The sequence below is a fragment of the Mesocricetus auratus genome, unplaced genomic scaffold (assembly GCF_017639785.1).
Source record: "Mesocricetus auratus isolate SY011 unplaced genomic scaffold, BCM_Maur_2.0 Super-Scaffold_100676, whole genome shotgun sequence".
NCBI lineage: Eukaryota > Metazoa > Chordata > Mammalia > Rodentia > Cricetidae > Mesocricetus > Mesocricetus auratus.
The window spans coordinates 148,647,407-148,674,100 of NW_024429266.1; the positions used below are offsets into that span (position 1 = coordinate 148,647,407).

At 46.5% G+C, this 26,694-nt stretch overlaps 1 protein-coding gene across 1 annotated transcript in view; it reads right to left on the reverse strand.

The window, feature by feature from the left end:
- Nucleotides 1-706: 706 nt before the first annotated feature.
- Antxr1 (ANTXR cell adhesion molecule 1) overlaps nt 707-26,694 on the reverse strand; it is a 185,601-nt gene continuing 159,613 nt past the window's right edge. The window contains 2 exon segments of the mRNA XM_005071117.4: nt 707-3,982; nt 3,985-4,165. Of these exon segments, the coding sequence (XP_005071174.2) occupies nt 3,906-3,982; nt 3,985-4,165 (258 nt within the window). The 3' untranslated portion in view covers nt 707-3,905.

The window sequence follows — 26,694 nt, forward strand, 5'->3', positions numbered from 1 at the left end:
ACTCATCTCTGCCATCCATGCCTCACTTCCGGAATGTCTGGGAGCCCTCCAAAACCTTGGAGTACCAGGTGTTCAAACACAGAAGCCCATGGGGACATAGTTCAGACTCAAGTCATAACACCAACACAGTATTTATGTGTGTTTGTTTGTTTGTTTGAGACAGGAGCTGACTATGTGACCCAGGCTAGTCATTAACTAGCAGCAATCGTCCTGTCTCTGCCTCAGTCTATTTTTTTTGTCTGAATTTCTCTGTCTTCACTTTTTATTTTTCATTTACCAAGAATTCACTTTTAAATTTGAAAATTCTTACTGGAAATGAAGACCATTTTGAATCTTAGAGCTAAAGAAAGCAGTAGAAATTTTAGTGGATAGAGACTAATTTGAAGAAAGATGTTATTTCAGTATACAGAATGCTAGCTATTTTGTTGAAGGTATTTTACATTCATTTCGTGTCTGTGCTTGCGTGTATGTGGATGCTTGTATGCTTCCGTGTGCATGTGGAGGTCAGAGGATAACGTTTAGGAGTGGGTTCTCTCCCTCTATCATGTGGGCTCTGGGAATTGAACTCAGGTTTGTTTTTTTTTTTTTACAAGCTGAGCCACCTCATCCACCAGCCTGTTAACTATTTTCTTATGACCCCTTGGCAAGTACCTGAAAAACATGTACTTTATTTTTACGACAAGCACACAAATAACAAGTAAAAGAGTTGGGTTTAGGTATTTATTGTTATTATTTAAAAAAAAAGCAACTTCCAGGGTATACCATTGTACAGGTTCAGCCCAGTCTCCTACAGCATGGTATGGTGATGACAGATCTTTCATACAATGACATGGAGACGGTGAACATCCATAACTAAATTACCATAGAAAAAGAGAAGAGTTTAATGTTATGTGCATTCAGAAATCATATTCTAATTCTTTTAAATTGATAATGTAGCCAGACTCAGTTAACTAAGACGACAACTGACCAGAATGCTCCCTTCCCTTCCTCCTGGTGAGTATGGACAGGCTTTATATAGCTTACAAACAAATTCCACCCATTTTACACAGCATTAATTCCTTCTGCTCCTGAACTGTTGTTAGATTATTCTTTGTGCGCAGGTGGTAAGTGAGGACCACGTCTGCTCCTCCTAAGGGTCCTGGGGAGACCCCACCCCTGGCTGGAGAGCCAGCATTTCCATGAGTTTATGGGTAGCTGTGTTCCCCATGCTGGGGAAAGACCACTCTTATCCGTCTCACAGAAGTGTGTGCCAAGCTCCAGGCAGGACCCTGGTTGTGAGCGAGCTGTCAGCACAGGAACTGACTGCAGTTCCCAGCAAGGTGTCATTGATGTTGTGTAAACGAGGGCGTCGTCAGTTCAGTGACTATTTGTACATTAAAGCGGTATGGTCACGGGATATCAACAAGCACAGCTTGGTAGAGTAGCCTGCCATGAAATATCACTGGCTTTAATAATTTACTACAACTGTTCGTTTTATTCACACCTATAGGACGTGTTTCCATCTGTCATGTGGAATATGAATATATACAACAAAATTTGGTTTCTATATAAAAAAACTTCATGAGGACAATAACAAGGGGTCAAACAAATAACACACAGTTTCCTAGTTACAACCACTATCTCCTTTTGCTTACAGGGAATGACACAGAACCGATGGACTTTAAGCTATGTAGACTTTTCCTGCCCAAGTAACCTACTATGAAAGGTAGTAACCTTGTTCAGTTTCTAGAAACTTCTAACCATAATTCTGAATGGCCAGGGAAGACATACTGGATCAATTCTAAGGTCAAACCTTGCAAATTCTTCTCAGAATCACCATGTATCAACATTCCTTATTCCTTATACACTTCACAACGACCTCTTGGAAAACTGCACAGGGCACAGGGTGGCCTCTTCTTGGGAGCAGGCTGCCTTCCCTGGAGCCCACTTTTGTTGAACAGCAATGCCAGCATTTGGTTTGGACTTTCTAATGGTGCACAATGGTGCAGGAGTGATGTGGGGTGGCCTGTTTTGTACTGCCAGCAGTCAAAACAGTTGCCATGAGGGCTCATTGTCTGCATGCTGTGAGCCTAGGGAGTCCATTCTCCTAGGAATGGTTTTCTGGGGCCCAGCAATGTCACCACAGGTGGCGGAGACATTCCGGTCCTTATTTAATGAGGGACTACACTAAAGAAGCTTGGTTCTACAACTAGATGGTGCAGGGCCCAGTAAGAGTGAGGGAGGTCACTTGTCGTAAGTCCTGAAAAGAAGGGAATGGCAACCACAGGGAGAAGGGAGAAGGGTGAAGTCTGAGGTACACTTGGGAAAGTGTCACTTTGGTATTGGCACCACAGGTGCTTAGGCACTCCCAGGTCAATTTTCCCCAGACAATACCTTTTATGCTGGTGACTCCCCCATTCTCCTCTGCTTCTCTAAGGTTGGGATTGCAAATAGTATTGAACTCTGTTAGTTCCAAATGATGACTGACAGGTCATTAGAGCTGTGGTTTGAAGTACTGTAGAAAAGCATCCTCGGGCTAAACTGAGAAGTAGCGCTGAGACTGGTTAGCAATGTCTGCCTTGGGAACAAGAACTGGTGCCTACGGAGTGCACCACACCTGATGCCTCTGTTCTAAGCAAGCTGAAAGGAGGAGGCTAACTTCAGTTCTTAAGGGATCTTTGTAGACTGGAGCCCAAAGCACAAAAATCTTGTATTATCTTTTGATCCAGGGGAGGGCTGAGATTTTAGGAGCCTGAGACAGGCATTTCAGGGCCCGTGGGAGACTGAGGGCGGAAACATGATTGTGGATGGGCTGCACACTGCCTCTGACAATAACCTCGATTTTCGTGGGCGACAATGTGCAGCTTTTACATGAGGTTAAAGGGCTCGCTGATCAGGCAGCTTCAGAATGACATGGAGGGGTGGGGTGACAGTTTCAGGCAGAGCTTTTCCTTACACACAGGGTGTGTTTCCCCCTTGTTTAACAACTGGTGATATTTGTGAGTAGACTGAGGGCCAAGGAGAAATACACCAGCCTCTACACACAGTGGCCTGCTCCAGAGTGAATCAACTGGGAGTAGTTTTCTTATCAAGTCAGGACTACTGTCCCTCAACTTTGGAATCTGGTCCTTCACTGATGAAGAAGGACCTTGTGAGCTCACGTGGAAGGCGCCATGTGATCAGCTCAGTATTTAAGGTGAATCATTAGGAGGTTGCCTTTGACAATGACTTGGTGGTTTAGTGTCTGTGCCTGGTTGAAGCCAACCATCTCTAGATGTAACAGCTGGATGCTCCCATCAACGTTTCCCCATCAATGTTAAGGACAGACTCCACTAATGTCTCAGCATGGCAACACACCTTCCCCATCACAAACAATGCTTCCCTCCTCACTGGGAAACTGGGAGGTTTGGGAAGGAGAATAGAGCATGTGTTCTTATATAAGACAACCTGCAGATCCCCATCGGATACCTGCTTGATGCATCCTATGGACACCGCACCTTTTTGGAGTTGCTGGGCGGTGTCCAGGGGTAAGGATGGCCTGGTTCCCAGTCCAAGAGTCAAGAGCCAAGTCATGGAGGAAGGCGGCATTCAGAATCTCACCAGGTTATTTCTTATCCGATGCTGCATTCCATTTTTGGAAATTACCTTCTTCCTGGTCTCCATGGGACACGATCTGGTTGAGAGCATCTTGGCAGTGTAGCCATCTCTGGAACCTTCTTCTAGAGGTGAGGGCTAGAAATGTGACTTCAATTGTCTCATTGTTTGTCTTTAGGCAGTTCAAAATTTCCGTTTTGTTCTGCCCATCATGACTTTTAAATCCTGCAAGTCAGTCACCGCTCACCACCTTGGGCTGGGAAGATCTTTCTGACAGTAGAGGAGCCTCCCCTTGGAGTTTCTCAGGCAGCCCAGAGCACAGACTTTGGGTTCTAGACAGAAGGCCTTGGAGGAGGTCGGGAGGGAGGTGGTGCCCTGTTAGGGGGTGGGGCCTGAGGAGGAGGGGGAGGGTGGATGGTGGGGAGGGGATGGGAGGAGTGGGGGCGCTGGGGGCTGGGGGAGGGCAGTGGGGAGCAGGGGGTGGGGGCGTATAGATAGGGGCAGGAGGGGGGGAGCTGGGGTGGTAGGCGTTGTTAAGTGGGTACTTGGCTGCCTGAGTGTTCTTCACTCTGGTGAAGTTGATGCAGCGTCCCTGGAAGAAAATCAGAGGAGGACCATGAATGAACACCTTCAGACAGAGCAGGTGCTGAGCACAGTGACCCTTGAAAGAATGTGTGAGGGACATACTGACATGCTGCTGCTGACCTGGTGACCCGATACCACATTAGCCACAGGTCCCTTTGAATTCATTTCCCTTCCTGGGCTGGCTGGGCCTCACAATGTCACAATTCATTTCCTTTATAGTCTCTCACCCTCTTGGGTGGGGAGAGGAAAGAGGGCTGACACTAGCTGGACCACAGCATTATGGAGGGCATCACATTGACTTTTAGCCTTGCCAGTAGGGTGTGACGTGTATTCCCTTCCCTGGAAACAGGTTGAAGCTGAGAAACAAGACCTCTTCCCCAGGCCTTCACATCATGCTGCCTTTTTTTGGGGGGGTCTGGTCACAGGACTCCCCACACCTGCCTTTGTAAGAAATTCAACAGAGATGTTTTGTTGCTAAGTGGGCATGTACCCACTTTTTCCATGTGTGGCTTTTTTCCATGTGTGGCTTCCTAGGGACTTATTAGGGCAACGCTGAGAGACCCCTGTATTCTCTCCCCAGACAGACTCTGGAGAGTACAGAGCCTGAGGCAGCTCATCTCCTGCTGTGCCCAGCCTCTCCACTCCACCCCACCCCACATCTGCATGTCACCAGCTGTATGAACTCCATGTCCCTGACAAGCTCCCCCACGCCCCCAGCCAGGCCAGGATACGGCCGCCCTGTGTGCTCCTGGCCTCCCTTGGTTTCCCATGGGCATCCTTGGCTGTGTCCTCCGTGTGTCACAGAATCATCTGGGGGGGGGTGACACCTCTGAGTATGCCCTTGTCTTTCTCCTGCTGTTCGTTTATCCACTGCTGGCAGACAGCACAGCCTAGACTTCTCTCCACACTGACACACAGCCTGTAATTTGACCCTGTGTGTCTAGGTGGAGGCGTGTCTGGAGAGCCCCCAGTTCCCCACATTAGACCCCAGGGAAGGGCCAGAAGGGGAACACGGAGGGTCAGGTTGTAGAATTTAAGGAACAATGTGTGTGTGTGTGTGAGAGAGAGGGGCCACGGAAGTGATTCCCCTGACACTTGGCCTGTAATGAATCAACAAGCCCAAAGCTTGTGGGGGCTGGGAGATGAGGAGGCCAAGAGAACCATCCTTCAGGTCCTATGTCCATCCTCCGGATAACGCTGGCCTCCGCGCTTTATTTGCTTTCTTGGGTATTTTTCTAGTCATTGTCTTTAGCACACACTGCAGCCTGCACACTGCAGTTGTTTTATCTGTAAATGCTTAGCCTTTCATGACAGAGGAGACACTTTTGCTTTTCTACAAGAAGAAACCTCCCAGGGTGCTTTGCGTGGGAGGTCAGGAGAGTTACAGTCAGAATGGAGTTGTTTGAAGCCACCTGGGAAAAGCAGAGGCTTTGGGAGCATTTAGCAATTGTCTGGAAATGCCTTTCTGAAACATCATGTTAGCCAGAGTGTCTGGGTCGGAAAGGGCCGGACCCAGCCAGACTGTATCTGTTTAGGAATTATGATGTCCTACCCAGGTGCCAGCACCGGGGTCCTTGGTGTGGGCATGTCACAAGATGAAGCCATGGCCAAGCTTAACTGGGTCTCTTTTGGGGCTCCACTAATGACAGCAACCACCTGGCATCTTCTCACTTTCCCTCCCAGAGCTCCCAGCTCCAGGCAGCTTGCAGGCCACACATGCAACTGTACAGTCGCCACTGGCCAGGCAGCTCTCTTTTCCAGTTGATTTTTCCAATGACAGTGTATAGGGCTCTTTTCTGTTATGGCCGTCTGTGAGAAAATCCCACACTGACAACTCAGAGTCCACCTTCTCTGTCTTCCTTCCTAGACACCTAACAAGCACAAATGGCATCCGGAACCTTGGTCCCTTTAAAGATGGAGATTCTGGGCTGCGGGAGATGAGGCGAGGTCCCCTCTGCCTTCAGATCTTAGAGTTGCCGCTGAGTCAATTAGTCCAGAGGTCCACATGCTCACTGTAAGAAACTGAGCATACAGCTGTCCCCAGAGGCTCTTCTGTCTAGAGGCTCAGGAGCTCCTGGCCCTCCACCAATGTCTGCTCAGAGCCCATTTGGGAGGTCAAATCTGTGATGTGGACTGGGGCTCTTGGGAACACTGGCCAGTTACAGGCACTGTGAGAGTCCTTTACTACCCTCAGGGAAGGGTCTAGAATAGTGGTGCTGTATCACATTTGGGAAACAGCTGAATTTAGGGCTGCCCTCTACCATGGGGAAACATGTCGGAGACAGAACTGGCCTCGCCTGTGGTAGACAATGGAAGTAGCATCAGGCCTGACTCTGGTTTAGCGCTGAGTTGCACACCACACCGGGCTTCTATGATAACATTAGTGAACAGGAATAAACGAGGCACAGGAGGTGATGGAAGCAGCCTCAGCGGCCCCTCCTGTCTTCCTGTTGCTACATAACCGCTGTCACTCATTCATGCAGGACCTCCCACAGTGCTTTGCTCATGCAGCTGACAGATGACACATCTGGATTTATCTTACTGAGAAAAGGTGCAGACTCAGCACAAATGTGCCCTGGGGCATTTACAGTAAGAAACGGCTCTTCAAACAGCGGCATGGCTCCGGAGAGTTCTAAAAACCTGGGCCAGAGGCGCCAACACAAACACGAGATGCGTAATTGGCCTAAAGATTAGTTCACAGGGCATTTTCTTTCCCGTTTCACTCTTAGTTTTTTGCTTGTGAGGGGATAATAGAAAGGCCAGATGTTGTTAGCGTTGTACACGCCAGCAGATCTCCAGTGTTTGGTTAAAAAGGTTGCTATGGTGACCAAAGCTTTCTCTCATGATACTGGCCCTTTGCAAGTCATTTTAATTCTCCACAGCGCTGTTTCTGGGTGGTTTGAGTCATGTCCAAGGCTGGCTTTGACCTTAGTTTACCTTGCCTCCTTCATTAACAAAATAAGAGTGCCATTTTTTTTTCACACACTAGTAGCACATGCTCTGGTAGAATTTTATTTTTTAAGTTTATTTGTATGCATGGGTATTTAGCCTGCACATGTCTCTGTACCATGTGTATGTCTGGAGGTTAGACGTTGTTAGATTTCCTCAATCTGGAGTCACAGATGGTTTTGAGCTGCCATATGAGTCCTAGGAATTAAACTTGGGTCCTTTGCAAGAGCAGCCAGTGCTCTTAACCGCTGAGCCACCTCTCTAGTCCCTTTGGCAGAAGCTGAGTGGTAGAGCAATTGCCTAGCATGCATGAGATCTTAGACTCAATCCTCAGTACCATACACACAAAAAGTCCAACAGGAAAATGCGACAATATCCTCTAATACAATGGGACAGTTATCAGAAGTCCCCCCCATCATCTTTATCTATGAAGAATCCATGAGCACTTCAAAATCCTATGAGCTAGACATCATTACCTCCATGGGGAGAAATGAAAGGGAGGGCTCAGGCTTATTTAAATACTTTGTTCAAAACTACCCAGGCAGCAACAGGTTGGGTGGGACTAAAGCCTAGTTCTGCATGACCCAGGAATACATTCTTTTTACTATTATTCTGGATACAAATAATAAGTGCAAAAAGATTCTCAAAGAACCAATGGCTAGCTTTACACAGTGTGAGAAGCTGTTCCAGAATGCAAGACTGTCTGCTCAGTTCATCTCTAGTACAGAGCTCTTCAATGGCTCCACTCAAGATAGTCCACAGCCTCCAATGACATGAGGTCCTGTGATGCTGGCCTCACTCTACCTGCGGACATCCAGCTGGTCCTGCCCTAAGTTCTGTGGATGCTTTTCATTGACATGAACAGCACAGAACTTGGTGCTGTTTTCAAATATCTCCCAGGCAGCCTAATGGTCTCTCCTTGAAGCCAGGGAGCCTACTAAGATCTCAAGGTCCAAGTTGTTTCTTGACAAGTTATCCCTATATAGCCATGAGTCTCTGAGCAGGATATTCTTAAAATGACACATAGCCCTCATAAGTTAGCTTTTTAGAAGTGCAGGCTATGATAACAGGGCTACGTAGACATCCTTAAGTTACCTTGCCATAGGCTCTCACCAGTTTTGGGGGAGACATTCTGAGGATCCTATATACTCTTTTTCTTTGGTCTCTCCCTACCTCTTTTGACAGGGTTTCATGTAGCTCAGGCTAGCCTTGATCTTGCTATATTGCCAAGGATGGATGACTCTGTTTTTATTCCCAGATACTGGGCTTACAAGCATGTACAGTCACACTCAGTTTTTTTTTTGTCATGCTGGGGATGGAACCCAGGGCTTATTTAATTTTTTAATGGTAACTGTCCCCCTAACAAATCCCTTTGCCTAATTATGGTGTGGTTGGGATTAAGGTCTTGTTGGCCACATTCAGGTTTTCCCTTGACCTGTAGAAGGTATGGAGACAGGAAGCTGGCAGTATGGGACTGTGGTCTGACAGGGGCTTTGTTTTGTCCCTAACACACTCTTGCTGTGAAACCTGGGGAAAGTCACCATCTCTGAGGTCCTCACTTCCCTGGTCTTCTATACTGGCTAGATGTGTTGCAGGGTCCTTATCCTGGGGCTCCATGATTCCATGTTTAATTGGAATCTGTTGGGCAGCCAGTTTGCACATCTTTTTATGTTGCTTAGTTTGGCTAGCTCCAGTCCTTTGTACTGCATATCTTCCAGCTGTTTGTTAGGTTTCTGAAATATTAGGAAATTGGACATTTAAGCATTGGCGGCTTCACCTTCTGTTCTTAGGCAGCTTTGCTGAGAATTCAAGCTGGCCCCTGAGTTCTGAGTTTGAGCTGTGGGATGCTGGGGAGATGGGGAAGAGCTCTGGGGTGACTGTGAGCAAAGAATGCGCCAGGGGTGAGCTCATGTGTGCTGAGTGTTAGGAAACATCTGGCTATCAGGCACGCTCAGCAGAGATGGAGCTGGCCTTTGGAGATGGTTAAAAATATGCCACGGCTCCCACAAATTAAACCAAATAGTTTCCTATGAACAGAGGTCATTCAAGGAAATTGGATTTCACAGAGAATACTAAAGCAATCATGGAAAATAACATACAAGCCAAGTTTCTTCTACAAATACCTTTTCTCTGATCTAGTTCTCACATGCACGGTCTTGTTGGGAGGGTTGAAGGTGTTCCTCAAGTTACAAAAAGATTAACCTTCCAAAGTTTGTTTGGAGCTGGCTGTTTGGGACGGGGGTTGGGGAAAATCAATCTTGTAAAGAAAGTCTGGTTCTTAGGCTAGACCACAAAGCTCGTTGGTTCACTGATGTAACTGATGAAGTTGGTGCTCTAGTGATGCCTTAGGAGAGATGACATCAGAGTGACATCTTCCCACGTATGCCTCTCTCCACTCACTGCACTCGTCCCCAAGTGGCTGTATTGTCTGTCAGTCACAGGGGGCTTCAGATAGCACTGAACAAGCATCAAGATCTTGCCCTCATGAGGATATAGACTAGAGGTGGAGACAGAGTCAAAGACTCACAAACAGATGGACCCTAGCAGCCATGTCTGCGATCTACGGTGTTGCCATCATTGATTGGAACAGAGGTAGGCACCTAACCTGGGCTGGGTCAGTAAGATTCTCTCTCCTGAGAATCAGAACATCCAAGTAGTGAAAGGCAGGCAGGTAGAACCAACCCCGATATTAGAGTGAAGGGAAGTGAGGATGGGGTATGTAGGGGCATGTCTCTCTGTGTCAGAGGGAAGCAGAGAGGACATTAAAAACCCTCTAACTCTCCATTCTTTTTTTTTTTTTTTTTTTGGTTTTTCGAGACAGGATTTCTCTGTATTGTTTTGGAGGTTGTCCTGGAACTCGCTCTGTAGACCAGGCTGGCCTCGAACTCACAGAGATCCGCCTGCCTCTGCCTCCCAAGTGCTGGGATTAAAGGCGTGCACCACCAATGCTTGGCTTCTCCCCCATTCTTACTACTGCACCTCTAAAATTGGCATCAGGTAGTAGACAGGTCTCCCGGGCCCGCCTTTTCCTTGATATACTGACTTCCATATAAATCTGCATATATAAATATACATATACATGTATGCACACACATACGTATAAAATGTGCATGTAGTAGTGTGCACACACATTCAGTTTTCTTCCTGCTTAAACTTAACCTTCAGTGTCTCCTGCCTACAGGATATCCAAGCTCTTAGCACAAGCTGTGGCTGGCTCCTCTGAATCTCTCTGGCCTACTTTCTTCTCTGTCTTTGAACTCTACACTTTAATGTTGATCCATCATTTCAAAAGATGACACCACACACTGGCTTTTCTCATGACCACATTCACATCATAGGTTCAGTTCTGTGACAGAGATAAACAGTACAGGTATTGCATGAGCCCCGGCTGTCAGGGTGAAGCAGACATTCACACCCCTACCCCCCAAACTTTACTGGTCTGTAACACATTTCCTCTCCTAGCCTGCTTTTAATGTGCTGTCCGGGAAAAGGAGCCAAGGTCAACTCTTTTGGTTACTTGATTCATTCTGCTGACACACAAGCTGGCGTGCTCGCTGTAATCAGGTCTTCTGATGCCAAAACTAAGGGTAAGATGAAAGAATGAAGGAAATAGTTGGTAACACAAGGAAGTTAGAGAAATGAAGGAAAGGGTGGAAATAAAATTTGGCCTATCTTTAGCAAGACATATATGATTTGTCAGTAATTTAATATAAATCCCCTTTTCATCCGATTACAAAGTTCTTTATGTGTTCTATATTTGCTGAAAACTTGGAAAATACATGAAAGAAAGGAGAAAAAGAGGAAGGGAGAAAAAGACGTGGGTAACAGGATTCAAAATCATCTCTGTGCTTTTCCTTTTTAGAAAGTACAGACACCCATGGAATGCATGTATTTACAACAGCCGAATCAGGCTGTGTAAAAATTAAATACCACGCTATGGTTCTCTCTCCTTTTCCTGTCTCTTGCGCATGCTTGGCAAGGGCTCCACCACTGACCTAGGTGGCCAGCCCTTTGCTTCCCTGCTATTCTCTTGCTTTATTGTTGGAAACTTCCATAGATGTCTACCACTTACCTTAACCATATCTGCCCCTCCTCCCCTCTGAAAAGGAGTGAGTCTACCTTCCCCCAGAGCCAATCACTCCTCAGCCGTGGGTGTGGCTCCAGAGCCCCCCCCCATGCTGAGATTTCTTACTCATCTTGCACAGGTCCTGTGTTTCTCTGACGTTTTCAACCTTCTGTCACACAGAAGCAACAGGTACTAAGGTCTTTATTGTGAGGCTGTTGGAACCCAACTATCTCTACTACAAACGATGCTGTGGTTAAGTGGTAGGCATATTTTTATTTACTCATCAGTCATGAAAGGAAGTCACTGAATTAGCTAATGTACGTTAGATTTTGATATGATTGTAGACTTTTTGTCTAGAAAATGGATAAGAAACGATTATTTCAATTACGGTTTTCTGAGGGGAAGGTTTTCAGGGTAAGGGTCGGAGGGAACGGAATCATTTCTATGGTGGTTGTTTCATACATTCGAAGCTATATCCCTATCCACACCCTTAGTGACTAGCCGTTCACAAGCCCTGCTCACTTCTCTAATGGGCTGTTGTTCCCTTAACTTTTTTTAAATAACTCACTGAGTCCAGATCGTACTACCCACATGTGCCCAGGTGTAGGGTCATCTTCTAGAGCCTGGTCAGTCCTGCAGAGCTCAAGGAAACAACTGTCCTCCCCTGGGGGCCATGGACACTGGCACTGACAAGTTGGGGGTATAGGCTCTGTGCTCTTCTCCAGCTGTACTAGAACATGGACTGATGTGATTGTATACAGGTAACCACAGCTACAGGTTTATGAGTTTATGAACAGTATCTTTTAAGTCCTAGTTTGAGGAGTCTAAAAATGTCCAAATAAGGATTTTTGATATAAAGCAAGATAATCATATTTATATTTTAATCACATTAAATAATTTTCTATTCAACTGATGATTTTCAAAGAAATATTTAATCCTGGTATACTGGCACATGGCTTTAATCCCAGCACTTGGGAGGCAGAGGCAGGCAGATTTCTACGAATCTGAGGCCATCCCGGTCTACATAGTGAGTTCCAGGATAGCCAGAGCTGTGTAGTGAGACCTTATCTTGAAACAAGCCACCAACAAGTAATAAAAATTTAATCAAATATTTCTGAGATGACTCAGGTTCATATTTTTCTTTATTTTGATCTACTAATAAATTTTATAATTTTTCTAATGAAAATTATCTGAATATTTTGAAGTAAACTAAAAGTTTTAGAATCATAACACTAACCTTTGATTTTGTGTGTGAATGTGTGTACATGTGTGTGTGTGTATGTGTTATGGTGGGAAAATGTGGCTTATAAAAATTATGTTTCAGATTTCTTGTATGGCTTATGCTATAGTCAATTTTAATAAGTTTTTAAAAATGTGTATTCTTTTCTACTTGAGGGGTGCTGGCAAATGGTTTTCCCCCATGAAAGCCTTTCCACTTCTGTCAGGGGTGGTAAGGACACAGCAACTTTCTCTCCTAATATTTTACACAATTACACTTGCTCAAACTTGACTTTGTCATTCCAATCACTGGGCCACCCAAGAATAGCAGGGAGGGACTTCTCAGAGCCAACTGGGCAGAGGATTCCTTTTGCTCTCTGTGGTGCTGACTTGTCTGAGAAGACACTACCCTTATTTTCCCTTCCTATATTCTACCACTCTTTCAAGGCCCGATGCCACCACACCTCTCTTCCTCAAATCCTAATTGCCTTGGCAGACCTGAATAGTGACATGTGATGGAAGTGTCGTGCTAGTCTTGAGTCTGATTTTAAGGGCCTGGAAGTTCCTTTTCCTGGTTTCTGCATACTGGGCTTTAGCTCTGCGCTAGTCTACTCCAGGTAGCCATATGAGGCACACTGAGGCACAGATAGGTGAGTAAGACACCCCGTGGGATTCTTAGAACAGGTATCTTAGAACAGTCCCAGCCACTATCTGGTCACAGCTTCACACGAAATCTCAGAGGACAGTTATCTAACTAATGCACACCTGCTCAAACCAGACAACTTGAATAAAACAATTGTAAGCTTTAGTTAGGTTAGTACCGTTTAGAATAGTTAATCATGGAGCAATACGTAAGTGACAGCCACTCATCTTTGCCTAGCAGGCACAGGCACAGCTGCAGGGAGCTGGTGTCACATATCTTTGGCTTCTCTTTTCCTGTGGACTCTGAACTCAACACTTCTCAAGGTACCACTGCCTGACTAGGTGGGACTTTACACCCCTGATCCCTGGGAGGAAGGTAAGATTGTCAAACGACAAAAGATGCAGCCTTGATGGTAACCAGAAGACACAGCTCTAAAGGTTACCAGAAAAGACAATCCCAACAGATCCAGAAAATACAACTCCAGAGGTAATCAGGAGACACAACCCAGTGGTAACCATGAAGTACAACCCTGACAATAAACAGCATGCAGGCCTGACAGCAAAGGAAGATGCAACGTTGACAATGACCAGAAGGTGTGACCCTGAAAACAGAAGAAGACACATTGACAATGACCAGAAGGTGTGACCCTGAAAACAGAAGAAGACACATTGACAATGACCAGAAGGTGTGACCCTGGCAGCAACAGAAGACTCTGACACTGATAGTCTCCAGAAGACACAAACCCAATGATTAACAGAAGATGCAATCCTGACCATAATTGGAAGCTCCAACCCTGACAGTAATCATGTTAAATTCCTCCTGCTCCCTTGATGCCACCTTGCAGTGCACATTTGGAAGCTAAGAACACTGACCCCAGGCAGGGCTGGAAAAGAAGCTGTGATGTTGAAACCTACCAGTGGAAGTTCACTCTTCTAAACAGCCTGAGGCACTCAGCACCACACTTCCATGTCACCAGCACAGCAGCAGCTCAGGGTCAGCTCCCTCAATACTGTAGTCATGGGAAGCGTTTGTGCCTGAAGTGCCAGCTTGGCTGAAGTACAGGAAGTGTAGGAAGAGAGAGAGGTTATGGTACCCCAAAGCAGGCAAGTGAGCTGTGTCATAGATTTATGAAAGGCTGGCCTATCCATGTCTGACCTATGCCTACGTTACAATAAATCACTTCTCATATAAATTCAAGTATTCATATGCCCAAGTTGCGAAGGACTTTGATGGACAGCCAGAAAACAATTGTAAACAAGAAAGATAAAATGTATCAAATGGCATACAATGTTTTTAGACTCTCCAAATCTCATTAATACATGAAACTGTGGCATTTTCTGTTGTAGTCGGAGTCTCCCATGTCTGTGTTCATGTGTGTGCAGGTGCATGTGTGTGTAGGTACATGTGTGTGTGTGTTCATGTGTGTGCAGGTGTATGTGTGTGTATTCATGTATGTGTGGGTGCATGTGTGTGTATTCATGTGTGTGCAGGTGCACGTGTGTGTACATGTTGTTGAGGTCAAAGGACTAACTTGGGTGTCATCCTCAGGATCCAGGCACCTTTTTAAAAAGTTAACTTTTTACATCCTAGCTGCAGCCTCCCCTCCCTTCTCTCCATTCCCTCCCCCTCCCCCACCCCAATAAACCCCTCCTCTGTATCTGCTCAGAAAGGGGCAGGCCTCCCATGGGCATCAGCAAAGCATGGCATATCAAGCTACCACAAGACCAAGTAGCTCCTCCTGTATTCAGGCTGAGCAAGGCAATCCAGCAAGAGGAATTGGTTCCCAAGTCCAGCCAAACCACTGGGGACAGCTCCTACTCCCATTGCCAGGAGCCCCAAGCTACTCAACTGCACATGTATGCAGAGGGCCTAAATTCGTTCCATGCAGGCTCCCTGGTTGTCGGTTCAGACTCTGTGAGTTCCCATGAGCCAGGCCATGTACCTTTTTACGTATTTATTTATTTGAAAACTGGCCCAGAACTCAACTTGTAGGCTAGGCTGGCTGACTAGTGATACCCAAGGATCTACTTGTCTCTACACTCGTAACCCTGGGTCTTCAAGTGTGCACCAGCATGTCTGATTAAAAAATATTTACTTTATGTGTATAGGCATTTTTTTACCTACATGTAGTTCTGTGCACCACTTGTGGGACTGGCTGCAGAAGAAGGCACTAGATCTCCTGGAACTGGAGTTTCAGACAGTTGTGAGCATGTATGTGGGTTTTGGGATTCAAGTCCAGGTCCACTGCAAGAGCAGCCAGTGCTCTTAACCAATAAACCATCTCTCCAGCCCCTCAGATTTTTACTTAAAATGTATATTCTGGGAACTGAACTTAAGTCCTCATGCTTGCAAGGCAAACATTCTATTCATTGAGCTATCTTTCCAGTCCTATTTATAGATCTTAGTTCTGAAAAAGTGTGTGTGTGTGTGTGAATGTGTGTTTGAGCGTGATCATCAGATAGAGGTCGTCAAGGGATTGTGATCAACAGACCAAAGGGAGACCCACTAAACAGGGATCATGTCTAAAACTTCAGACTTTTCAGGGTAGGAAAACAAGGGCTCGGGCAGGTTTGTGGGCAGTATTTTGGAGGAGGGTTAGGTTGACAACATTTGCTGGAGGGAGGAACTTGTATTGAATGGTGACCCAGCATGGTACACCCTAAACACTGCTTAACTTTGCTCTTGTAAAACATAGCACTGGCATTGAACCATCATCTATTCATTGGAGACAAGAAGTTCAATGTGAACTCCATCGGTCCTGCCAAGCAGCGCAGAGATTACTTTGCCAAAGAGTCTGGTTCTGATTGTCATTTGGATGGGTCTCAGCAATGCCATTGCTTTAATGTACTTTTCTACAATTTAAGAAAACACCATGGCACAGTGTACTAAGTGGAATCTGAGCCAGGATGCATGGACTTTGCTCTGTCTTCCTTCTCTCATTTTCTGTTCTTCACTGTCAAGTGTCTCTGCTATTTCTCCTGTCTTCCCCTATGGTCCAGTTGACAGCCTCTAACTGCTTAGACCCATAATTAGTGTAGTGTTTCTATTTATTATTTTATTTATGTTGCAGTATTTGCCTGAAAATGTTGGTGCCAGAGATAAACTAAGATTGCTTAGCCAAGAGCATTATTTAGCTTGGATATGAAAATGTAAAATTATAAAATTGTGATTCATTGGGTACATAGCTCAGATCTGTTCCCATTCTTATGTTCTTGTGTCTGAAGGGAGGTAGTGTCTCCTTCTTCTCTTCCTCCTCCTCCTCTTCCTCTTCTTCCCCCTCTTCTTCTCCTCTTCCTCCTCCTCCTCCCTCTCCCTCACCTTCTCACAGGGTGAGCAATGCCATCTTTAGGATAGCTCCTTTCCCTATGCCTGTAGATATAAAAAACACTTCTCCCAAAGCAGTGATAATACTGATTTAAAAAGAAAAAGAACACATTTGCATTTGTGATTGTTATACTGTTGTCAGTGAATGACTTCAGTATGGACTCTGGGTTTGTTCCTTTCAAACTTGCACAATGAAGGACTAAATCCTGAATAGGATGACATTTGGAGATGGAGTTCCTGAGTCAATTAGAGCTTCATGAGGTCTTGAAGGCAGGGCCCTCAGTGCCTTGATAGCAAGGGCACCAGAAAGTCTATTCTTTCTCTACATGTGACACTGGAGAAAGACCATGTGAGCTCACAGCCTGAAGGGAAGCCCTCACAGGAATCCGAGCACATCAGCATCCTGGTTTTGGACTGCCAGCCTCCAGAAATGGGAAGGAATACATGTGTGTTGTTTACTCCACCCAGTTCACAATGTTTTGCTATGGTGGACGGGGCAGAGATGGGCACTCTTGGTGGGAATGTACTGGCTAAGGTCTCGGCACCTCACACACAGGCCAATGTCCAGCCCCACACAGGGACCAGGCATGAGATAGAGAGTTACAGTCTCATTGACCCTCCACTCACTAGGTCTCGACACTGGGCCAGGCTTGGTCCTTGTTGCTTGGCACCAGTCTCCCACGGCGTCTGTCCCTCTGGCTGTTGGTAAATACTGCTATCCTGACTTGAAGGGCAGAAAAGTCTCTGCAGGCCTAAATAACGTGCCAGGGTCTCTGCATGAGTGAGGGGCACACGAGCGGATGAATACAGCTCTGTCTGATTGAATACAGCTCTGATTCCACCATCTTCCTTTTAGACTGGAATGAAAGACCGCACAGCCACCCTGAGTAATCTTTTATCTTTTAGACTGGAATGAAGGGACCGCACAGCCACCCTGAGTAATCTTTTATCTTTTAGACTGGAATGAAGGGACCGCACAGCCACCCTGAGTAATCTGTCTCCTTTTGGTCCCAGAGCTTCTTAGCCTCCTCCCTCCTCTCCCAGCTATTCACGCCACTGCTCTTCCTTAAGAGTTTTAGTGTACTCCAGATACTTTTTCTGGAACAGAGCCTTGGGCACTTTAAATAAAAACCTGTCTGCCCCCCCCATGCCTCTTCCTCACAATCCTCTGTGCTTCCATTATGTCAAGTCCCTAAACTGGTCCACGAGATTGATGCTGGTGGTTTCTTCATAGGTTTAATCTTTCTGTGGACACAAAAGATTACAAGGACAGAGCTGGACAATTGTCTACTGTTTCTTTTCCTCTTCTCCCTTAACAGTAGAGACTGAGTTGCACTGGGCATGCGACCATGTTTCCCAGCTTGCCTTGTACAAGGTGGTTAAGACGGAGTAAATGATGCCAAGAAAACTAACCTAGTTGGTGGTGAATGGGTGTGGCCTCCTTTACAACATATGGATAAAAGCAGAAGTGAGATATACAACTCTAGGCGGTGTCTTAAAATAAGGGACACAGGAGCTGCTGGGATGGAAGGCAGAAGGCCTCTGGACCCCTGCCCACATAGGGACCCCATATTGACCATCTTGTTTGGATTTGTTATTTTGAGCTTTTGCTGGATCAGCTGACTCTCTATCGGAAATTATACAATTCAAGAAAGACACTCCTAAAGAAAATGTTCTGTTGCAGAGGAGAGCCCATAGCACTAGATATCTGGGGGCAATGGCCGTCTCTCACAGTGACACCCTGGGGTTAGGCAGAGCTTTGGGGGTGCTTCCCAATTTTGACCAGGTAGCTGGCTGTCGAGCAGGAGCCCTTGACTATCCCATGGGTTCATCTGTTCCCAGGTGAGGCTTGCTGTGGCCCTGCCTGCCTCCTACACTGAAACCAAAGACACAAGACTCCAGAGCCCTGTAGGCTCACAGACAACATCTGCAATTGCATGGTCAGAGAAATGGAAAATTTATAGAACCAAGAATCTGGGATTCATTTAGGAGCATTAATTTAAACTATCCAACCTCAAAATTGTTTTCAGGCCTCCACTAGGTTCTAATATGAAACTATGTAAAGGCGGGCCTGGAACGAACCTGCGCTGGTGCCCGCCAGCCTCATTTCTGTGGTTTAGGAGACATCTCACCAGTCCAGAAGCTGTGGTGCCCAGGCTGAGCTGATGTTCCCTATGAGCCCGGGGAGAACTCACTCGTTACACTCCTAGTTAGATTACACCAAGTCTCTTTCAAAGGAGGACCTGACTCAAACCCTTCAGAAAGGGGCAGGGTGTAAAGGACGGTAAAGTTATTTTAAAACTGAAAACAGTCTTTATAGTTACTAAATAAAAACAGTTTGGGTGGTGGTGGGTGAGTGGATGGGTAGCAGAATTTAAGCCTAGGGCTGCAGGCATGCTAGGCAAGGGCTCAGTTGCTGAGCTAGGGGCCCAGCCCTAATTACTCTGATTTGTTCATTAGTACCAGACTCAGGAAAGGACTCTGCTGGCGTCTCCTGTACCACAGAAGTGAGGGCACTACGATACAGGCTCACTGCAGGCCCAGCCCTTTACCTGGCTTCATAATCAGGAAGAATATTGGAGCCTAGTGGAGGCCTGAAAACAATTTTAAGTCTGGATAACTTAAATGAATGCACCTAAACGGGTGGTGTTGCCTGGTCCCTCCTAGTTGCAGAAGGCCTTAGGAGGAGGGCAGAAGTCAATCCAGGCGCCTGTCTGGGCTGTGGCTACTCCCCCCCCCCCTTAATCTCCAGTTTCCCATGTTTTCTGGTCACTGTTTTGGCTCCCAGACTCTCCTCTTCCAGTGAGCCAAGATGTTGGGACAAGTGTGACCTGTGTGTCCTCCTTGCCTTTATGTCCAACTCCACAGCCTTCTTCAAATGACTGGCCTTTCACCAGGCTCTGACTCACAAGGGACAGAGATAGAGCTAGGGCCTCACAGGGCTTCACAGAGATCAGCCCTAAGTGAATTCAGCCAGTGAACCCAAATAACCCCGAGACTCCTGGGAGAGGAAAGGTGACCTCATGCTTCCTGAGACCAAGGCTGCTCAGCCTCCAGAGACTCCGCTGGGGGAGGGAGTGGTTTGGCCCACTGTCCCTGCTGAGGCTATGGTCACTGACTCCCTCCTGTCTAACTAAGGAGGAGGTTCCTGAGGCTGACAGATGTGTCTGGGGAGGAGGCAGAGGAACGCAGCTGTGTGACGGTGTGAGAAGGGCATGATGGTCCTGAGCTGCTCCCTGGCTATCTGGAAGCTTCTGCTGTGAAGAGGTGAAACTATGAATGAACAGCAAAGTGGGCGCCTGGCTTCCTTGTGGGCCATAGCTATTTCCACCTGGTGCCTTTGTGTTTTCCAGCCTCTCCTTTTGAAGCTTGGTACCTCGGCATGGCATCTGGCCTTAAAGAAGCCTCCGGGACAGCACCAGGCGCCTCTCGGTTGCAGTTATAGGCCGTCTGAGGGACGATGCTATGGAGCTGCAGAGGGCCCTCAGGGCCCTCAGCTTGGGCCCCACTTCCGTCCTGTCCCTTCATATAGCCCTGTTCAGAAGGTGTACAGCCTGCCCTGCCCCAGAGGCCACAGTGTTTTACTCAGCAACAGGGACAGCCTAATTAAGATCCAAACTTCTGAAACAGTGGGCCAACACAAACGCTTCCTCCTTTAAGGTGTTTTCATCAGGTGTTTTGTCGTGACAATGAAAGCAGACTCTTGTCCTGAGACACCCTCTTCCCATCCCTATACATATGACGGGTTCTGACCACCCCTTGGTTTGATAATTACAAACTGCAGAGTCCTTTAGGGAAGCTAACCGAAATGCCTCTTAAGGTGCCAGACATTAGCAAGGGCAAGTCCCTAGATACAGGCATCGGCCAGTGGGGGAGCTATCAGAGGAATTACCCACACTTTTGAGGCCATGCCATGGACTTTGAGGACTCTCAGATTTAGTGATGGCAGAGGTCCCTGGAGAGGGACACAGGGATGGGACAGGCAAAGAGATCAAGGTATATGGAGCACTGAAGGCAGGCTGGGTGGTTAGCACAGGGGCTGAGCTATCTTGCCAGCCTGGAAAAGGGATGCTTTTAAGGGTTCCAGAAGCGCCAGGCATATGCTTTGGGGGATGGAGAAGCAGCTGTGTGAGATCTGAACTGGGTGTTGCATGAGTCTGAGCACTGCTCCATAGCTGTCCAGCATATCCTACCATCTAGCACGCTTGTGCAGAGAACCTAATCTAATAGCGGGGCCGTGGGCACTGGGATGCAGAACAAGCCAGGTTTGCAGTTTCAGGGTACAGCCCTCAGGGAGGAGAGTCATATAAAGTGTGCTGCTTCTTTACTAGTCAGACACAACCTGACTCCCGATGGGGCGGTATCTGTATGTGCACAGGGGTGGGCGCCAGTCTCTTGACTTCCTCGCTTGCTCTCCACCTTGCTTTTTGAGACCTTGTCACTGAACCTAGAGTTTGCTGACCGACTCAGTGAGGCTGGCTGGCCAGTTAGGCCCGGGCATCTACCTGTTTCCACATCCCCTGGTGCTGGGATTATAAGTGTGCACTGCTGTGTTTGGCAAACAAACAACAGACAAAAAGAACAAACATGCATGCTCTGGAAATCAAACTCAAGGCTCCATCCTTGTATGCCAAGTACTTAACTAAGCCCTCTCCCCAGCCCACGGATGACTTTTTTTAAAATGGGAATTAAGGGACAATCTCCAAAGTCTGCAGGCATTGGCAGATCTTCTGAGGAGATCCTGATTTATTTTAGCATAGTTTACTGTATTTAGTTTTGGCTTGTTACTGCAGAGAGGACCCGGAGTCAAACATTGCTGACACAGGTCATCTGTGAAACATTGCAGACAGTGGCCTGCTTTTATCACCGTATTTGCCACCGCAGAGACAGAGACCCTGGCCATACTGTCACAGCGATAGCAGCCATAGTGATGGTGGAGGTGATGACCCTCAGTCTTCATGTGCCAGGGTTTAAAGCTCACAGGGGCACAGAGCATGGGTTTTGCTTACTCAGTACTAACAGCTCTGGGCTCACCTACATGCTCCCGGGCTAAACAAACCATCTGTGAACTTCAGTTCTTTCCTCTTGGGCTAAGTTGTTGATTTTTAGATGGGTTTTACTCAACAATTCAGTGTGGTTATTCCTATCTTAAGAATGCAACATGTAATGAAAACTAACATTTTTCACTTTAGAAAATCTTAAATGTTAATGGTCTGTTAATGTCCACATTGTTGGTCACATAATATTGTGAACATCATTCCCTGATATCCCTGCACCCTTGAAGTCACTCAGTTCCGGATTATGTCCTAACCTACTCAAGCTCTGCAGGGACCAGATGCCCGTTCACAGCTGCCCTAAACTAAGTGGAAGACAGGTTTCCTCTCTTCTCTCCTGCCTCTCTCCCTCCCAGACATGCTCTCCTGTAGCTGGCCTTGAATTCATTATGTAGCCAAGGATGACCTTGAACCTCAGATCCTCCTGCTTCTGCCTCTTGAGTTCTGAGATCTCTGGTGTGTGCTACAAATTTTGGTTTATGCAATGCTCAAGATGGCATCAGGGCCTTATGAATGCTAGGCAGGGACTTTAGCAACTGAGTATGTGCTAGCTCCTAGAGCCCTTTCCTCATTGTCCACAGGGTCTGCAGGTTGTGGAGCATGCTAACAGAGCAAGGCTCCTCTCAAAGGTTAGTCACAGAGGCTTTCTTGGAATATACAAGTGGATCTCCTTTCCCCTCATGTCTTAGTGTGAGAACAGAACCAGTTGTAAAAGTGACTATAAAATTGTAAGTTAAACAAAATGGAACCATGTGGAAGGTTCTAGACATGCCAAAGTAGTCCAATCCCACTATTCCAGAGCTCAGCCAATCCTCCTGAACAGGAACCGTCTGGGTCTGTGCAGGGCACTCACCCTATTCTGAGCCTAGAGATTGGGGCCTGATCCCCAGGGCCTGTTTCCCTTCATCCATTGCACACTGAAATTAACTCCAAGGTCATTGTCACCCCTCTGGCTTTTGGGCATTCTGCTTGATCCTAGAGAAGCCTCCCAAACAGTTTCTGGGGAAAATAATGGTACCCTAGGTTTGTCTCTTTGTAACTAGAGAATTGTCACCATTGTTTCAGAGAACAAGAAGCCATAAACCTTGCAGTAGAGACACTTGGGGACAGTGATGGCCTCTCACACAGGAGCTAGCATCTGGGGAAACATCACCATCTATTCAAGACCACTGAAGGAACAGTGAACATGGAATCTTCCCTCTGCCAAAAGTATTACCTCATGGTGCTCCAAAAGTATTACCTCATGGTGCTCTGTCACTGGGTGAAGAGCAAGATCATAAACCAGATGAAGACAGCATCATACCAAACCCCCAGAGTCCCATGCCCTGGGCAGTCATTCAGCAAGGAGAGTGGCCAGAGCAGAGGAGCACTAAGTCTCTGGCGAGATGTGGCCTTCTCTGTGGGACCTGGCTGCAGAAGCGAGGCGGGAGGCAGACATGGTCACTGCACAGGTCCCTGCACGTCCCCAGTGCCCCACAGCACCCCTCACTTGGTCTGAGATCTTCCATCCTCCAGGGTCTAACGCAGACATCAGCTCTCTGGATCTAGACCATGTCTGTAAGCCCGAATCTTCTTCCTCTTTCCCTTTAAATGACCACTTCTTTCATCAGAGAAAAGCAATTAAGGGCATTAAACATTTATGGAGGGAAGAAAAAGGAAGCCGTGTTCACTGCTCAGCTGTGGAAAGTGCTTGGAATCCCCGTATCTTTCCCCAGGTTTCTCAGGGCCCCTCATTTCCAGGTGATGGAGTGGGAATCATGATTTTTTCCCTCAGGAAGAATTTCATTGACTGAGGATGTCTCTCTTTGGTGAGCTGATGCATAATCAGAACTAAAGACTCACTTATATTTTAGCTGTAGATTCTCCTTTTGCTCTTACATTAAAAGTTGAATTGTGAGGGCTGGAGAGACGGCTCAGTTAAGATCACCATCTGCTCTTCCAGAGGACCCAACGTTGATTCTCAGCACCCATGTGGTTGCTCACAACTATCTGCAGTTTCAGTTCCAGGGCATCCGATGCCCTCTTTTGGCCTTTGTAGGCACCGGACATGTACATGGGACACAGACATACATGCAGGTAAGATGTCCAAGCATATACAAAATTAATCATCTGTCATACAGGTGTGTGGTGCTGCATTATGTGACATTTGACTATATTTCAGGTGCATAAAATTGCACAGCTACTTTTGAAAGATGTGTGTCTCAATTGGTGATGACTGTTTTCACTCAGTTCTGGTCTTCTAATCAGAGAGTCCCTGAATAGCCCTCATTCCACAGGCTGTTGTTAGGAGCAGGTCTTAGAGCCAATACTCCTGCAAAAGGTGTCTCCTTCACGTTCCCACTTCTCAGTGAATAAATATTGCCATGTCTGTGACATTCATTTATTTCTGCTCTTTTTGTGGGTACATATGGGTACATGCTAAGTACATGTGCATGTGTGGGCCAGAAATCAATTTGAGGTATCTTTCCCTTTTCCTGCTCACCTTGTTTTTTGAGACAGGGTTTCTCACTGTATCTTGACAATTCAGCTAGACTATCTGCCCCCAAAGCCTCAAATTCTCATCGCCTTTGCAGTGCTGGGGTTCACACCACTGCCATGCTTTGACATGGGTTTCAGGGTTCAAGTCCTCTTACTTATGCAACAAGCGCTTTACTGACCAAGTATCTCACAGCCTCATTTCAATCCTTTAAGTGACACTTTATTTAACAGGTCTTCCTTTTATCGAGGCCATTCTTATGAACTGTGCCTGGCATATAGCAAATAAAGTCACACTTTATATTTGCAATAACAGTATTCTCCCTGTGTGGTGCAGGAGAGGAATCATTGCTACACAGGCATCCTCTGGGGTCAACTACTCCATTCTCTAGTCTCACGGTTGGTTGGAATAGGCTCCCAATAGTCCCTGTTCAGAAGACAGAACAATGGGCTCTGTCACTACCACACACCAGGAGAGTGACCGTGTTGCATACGTTCATTCTATGGTGTACATTTGACTTAAGCTAAGATGTGGAATGCTCATTCTGAAAAGTCATTTCAAAGAGGTAAAGAATAAAGCACCCATGCATATTTTAATAGCAATGACCGGGCCTTTGAGATGTCTCGGTGGGTGAAGGTGCTTGCTACCAAGTCTGATGACTGAAACTCCTTCCCTAGAATTACTACTGTAAGCTGTCCTCTGACCTCCACAGGCTGCTATGTATTGCATGTGCTCGAGTGTACATGCACACACACTAACACATGAATGTTAAAAAAGAACAATGACCCCAATATGTAATAAGCATAAACGGCAAAGAGGCCTTTTCAGGTTCTAGTTATAATTTGTCACAGTGCCAGAGATTTCAAACAATACTTTTCAATGCACTCACCACCCACAGGAAGATGACTTTGTCTGCCCACACCCTACTAATTTCTCACTCCTCCAGGTGCTGATGGTAGTGTCTGATGGATGAGAAAAGACTTCCAGAAGATGATAATGGTCCCATAGCAACTGCTTATATTTTCCTAGGAAACTCAACTCTCCTGTATCTATGAGCTGAGCCACTAAGAAGATAGTTTAGGCACAGCATGAAGTTTACAACACTATTGGAGATCCTTATATTAATATCTGTTAAAATTGGATGCTTGTTTAATAGGCAAAACAATAACATACTAATGTGTTGGCTGCACACATTTATGAACCAAGGATCTAATTCTAGGATTAATAAAATGCAAACAGATTCTGTCTACAGTTTGAGACAACTTACCAATAAAAATTTCCTTCTAATATCTGGCTTTTGTTTTCAACAAAAAGCCTATTTAGAAAAACACACAGGGTTGGGCTGGTGAGATGGCTCCGTGGGTCAGGGCACTTGTTGCAGAACACAGTGACCCGAGTTTGATCCCCGTGGTAGAAGGAAAGAACCAACTCCCACAAGTTGTCCTCTGGCCTCCACTTTTGCTCCCAAATAAATGACACATGCACTAAGATGCTTATTGAGGGTCTCAATGTATTAATACCACAAGTCCCATGGTGGGGTTTGGGATGAGCTTACTTCTGTCTAGGCAGCCCTGGCCTCAGCTAGACTGCAGGGCTAGCTTTGACTTCCCATGCTAATGACCTGCTTAGCTACGGGTGCCTGCCACATGGGAGCACGGGGCAGGGGTGGGACAAGAGGCTTCATTAACACAACAGTGTTTAGGAAGAAAAGCCAGCTCTGGTGTATACATAGAGAATCAGTTGAAGTAACCCCTGGGAAAACATGGGGAACCCATGTCCTGTTGCAGCCTGCACTAAGAGCAGCTGTGTGGGGTGACTACCCACATGCATCAAGTGTCTTCTCAGGACACCCTGAGGGGGGATCAGTGCATCTCCCCAAGGTGGGTACCACAGTCAAGAGAGCTTTGCACAAACTATGAAGTCTCTCAGAACAGTGACTGGAGCACAAACCTCCTCTGGACTGCTTGCTAAAGGCCAGAGCGCCGTGGTCAGTCAGGGTGAGCAAGAGAATCTAACCTTCTGAATGAACACAGAGCAATGACAGGATCATCAGGACCTGGTAAGAACCAGGTTTCTTTCCATTAAAGGCTGGTGGGGGAGGCACCTGCCATGGCTAGTGAGGAGGTTGTGCTGTGCCTTGAGTGCGTGCACCTGAGAGGATTTGTGTCCATGCACAGTCTCTGTACGACAGCATGCGCAGACCAAGGGCAGCTTTCGGATGTCAAAACTGAGCAGCTAGTAAGGTGCCTGGCTTGTTTTACCTGAGTTGGGGCCTTCCAGCCTTTGGCACCATTTATTACACTGCTCCTGCCTTGAGGGTCCCTGCCCCAGTTAGAAGTAGAGTGTAGGTAGGGTAGGATAATTAACAAGCTGTGGGTTTCTGTTAAGTCTTTATTAACACTGTGAGTTACAGAGGCCATATGTGTTGGGTGGGTTTCATCTCTGGAGCTGGCTTCCTGGCTGTTGGGTTTCATTCTCAATGTGACACAAGAACTGAAAATTGGTCAGGGTTAGAGCAAGGAATGGCGCCTTTTCTGGGTCAGGCCAGATCATCCAGACAGGAGTTAGGTACTTTAGGAAAAAGCAACCTGGCCCCACCCACCCAGTCCCTGCTTAGTATTCAGCCAGAGTTCTCTGATGGTCTGAACCCATGGCACACTGGAATGGTTGCTTTCAGATGTTGGTGCTGACAAATCTTTAACATGAGACTATGAGAAGAACCCCAACTTCCATATATGTACATATTATATAAATGGAGTTCTTAATTAGTCTAATTAATAAAAACCTGGAGTCAGATATAGAGGAA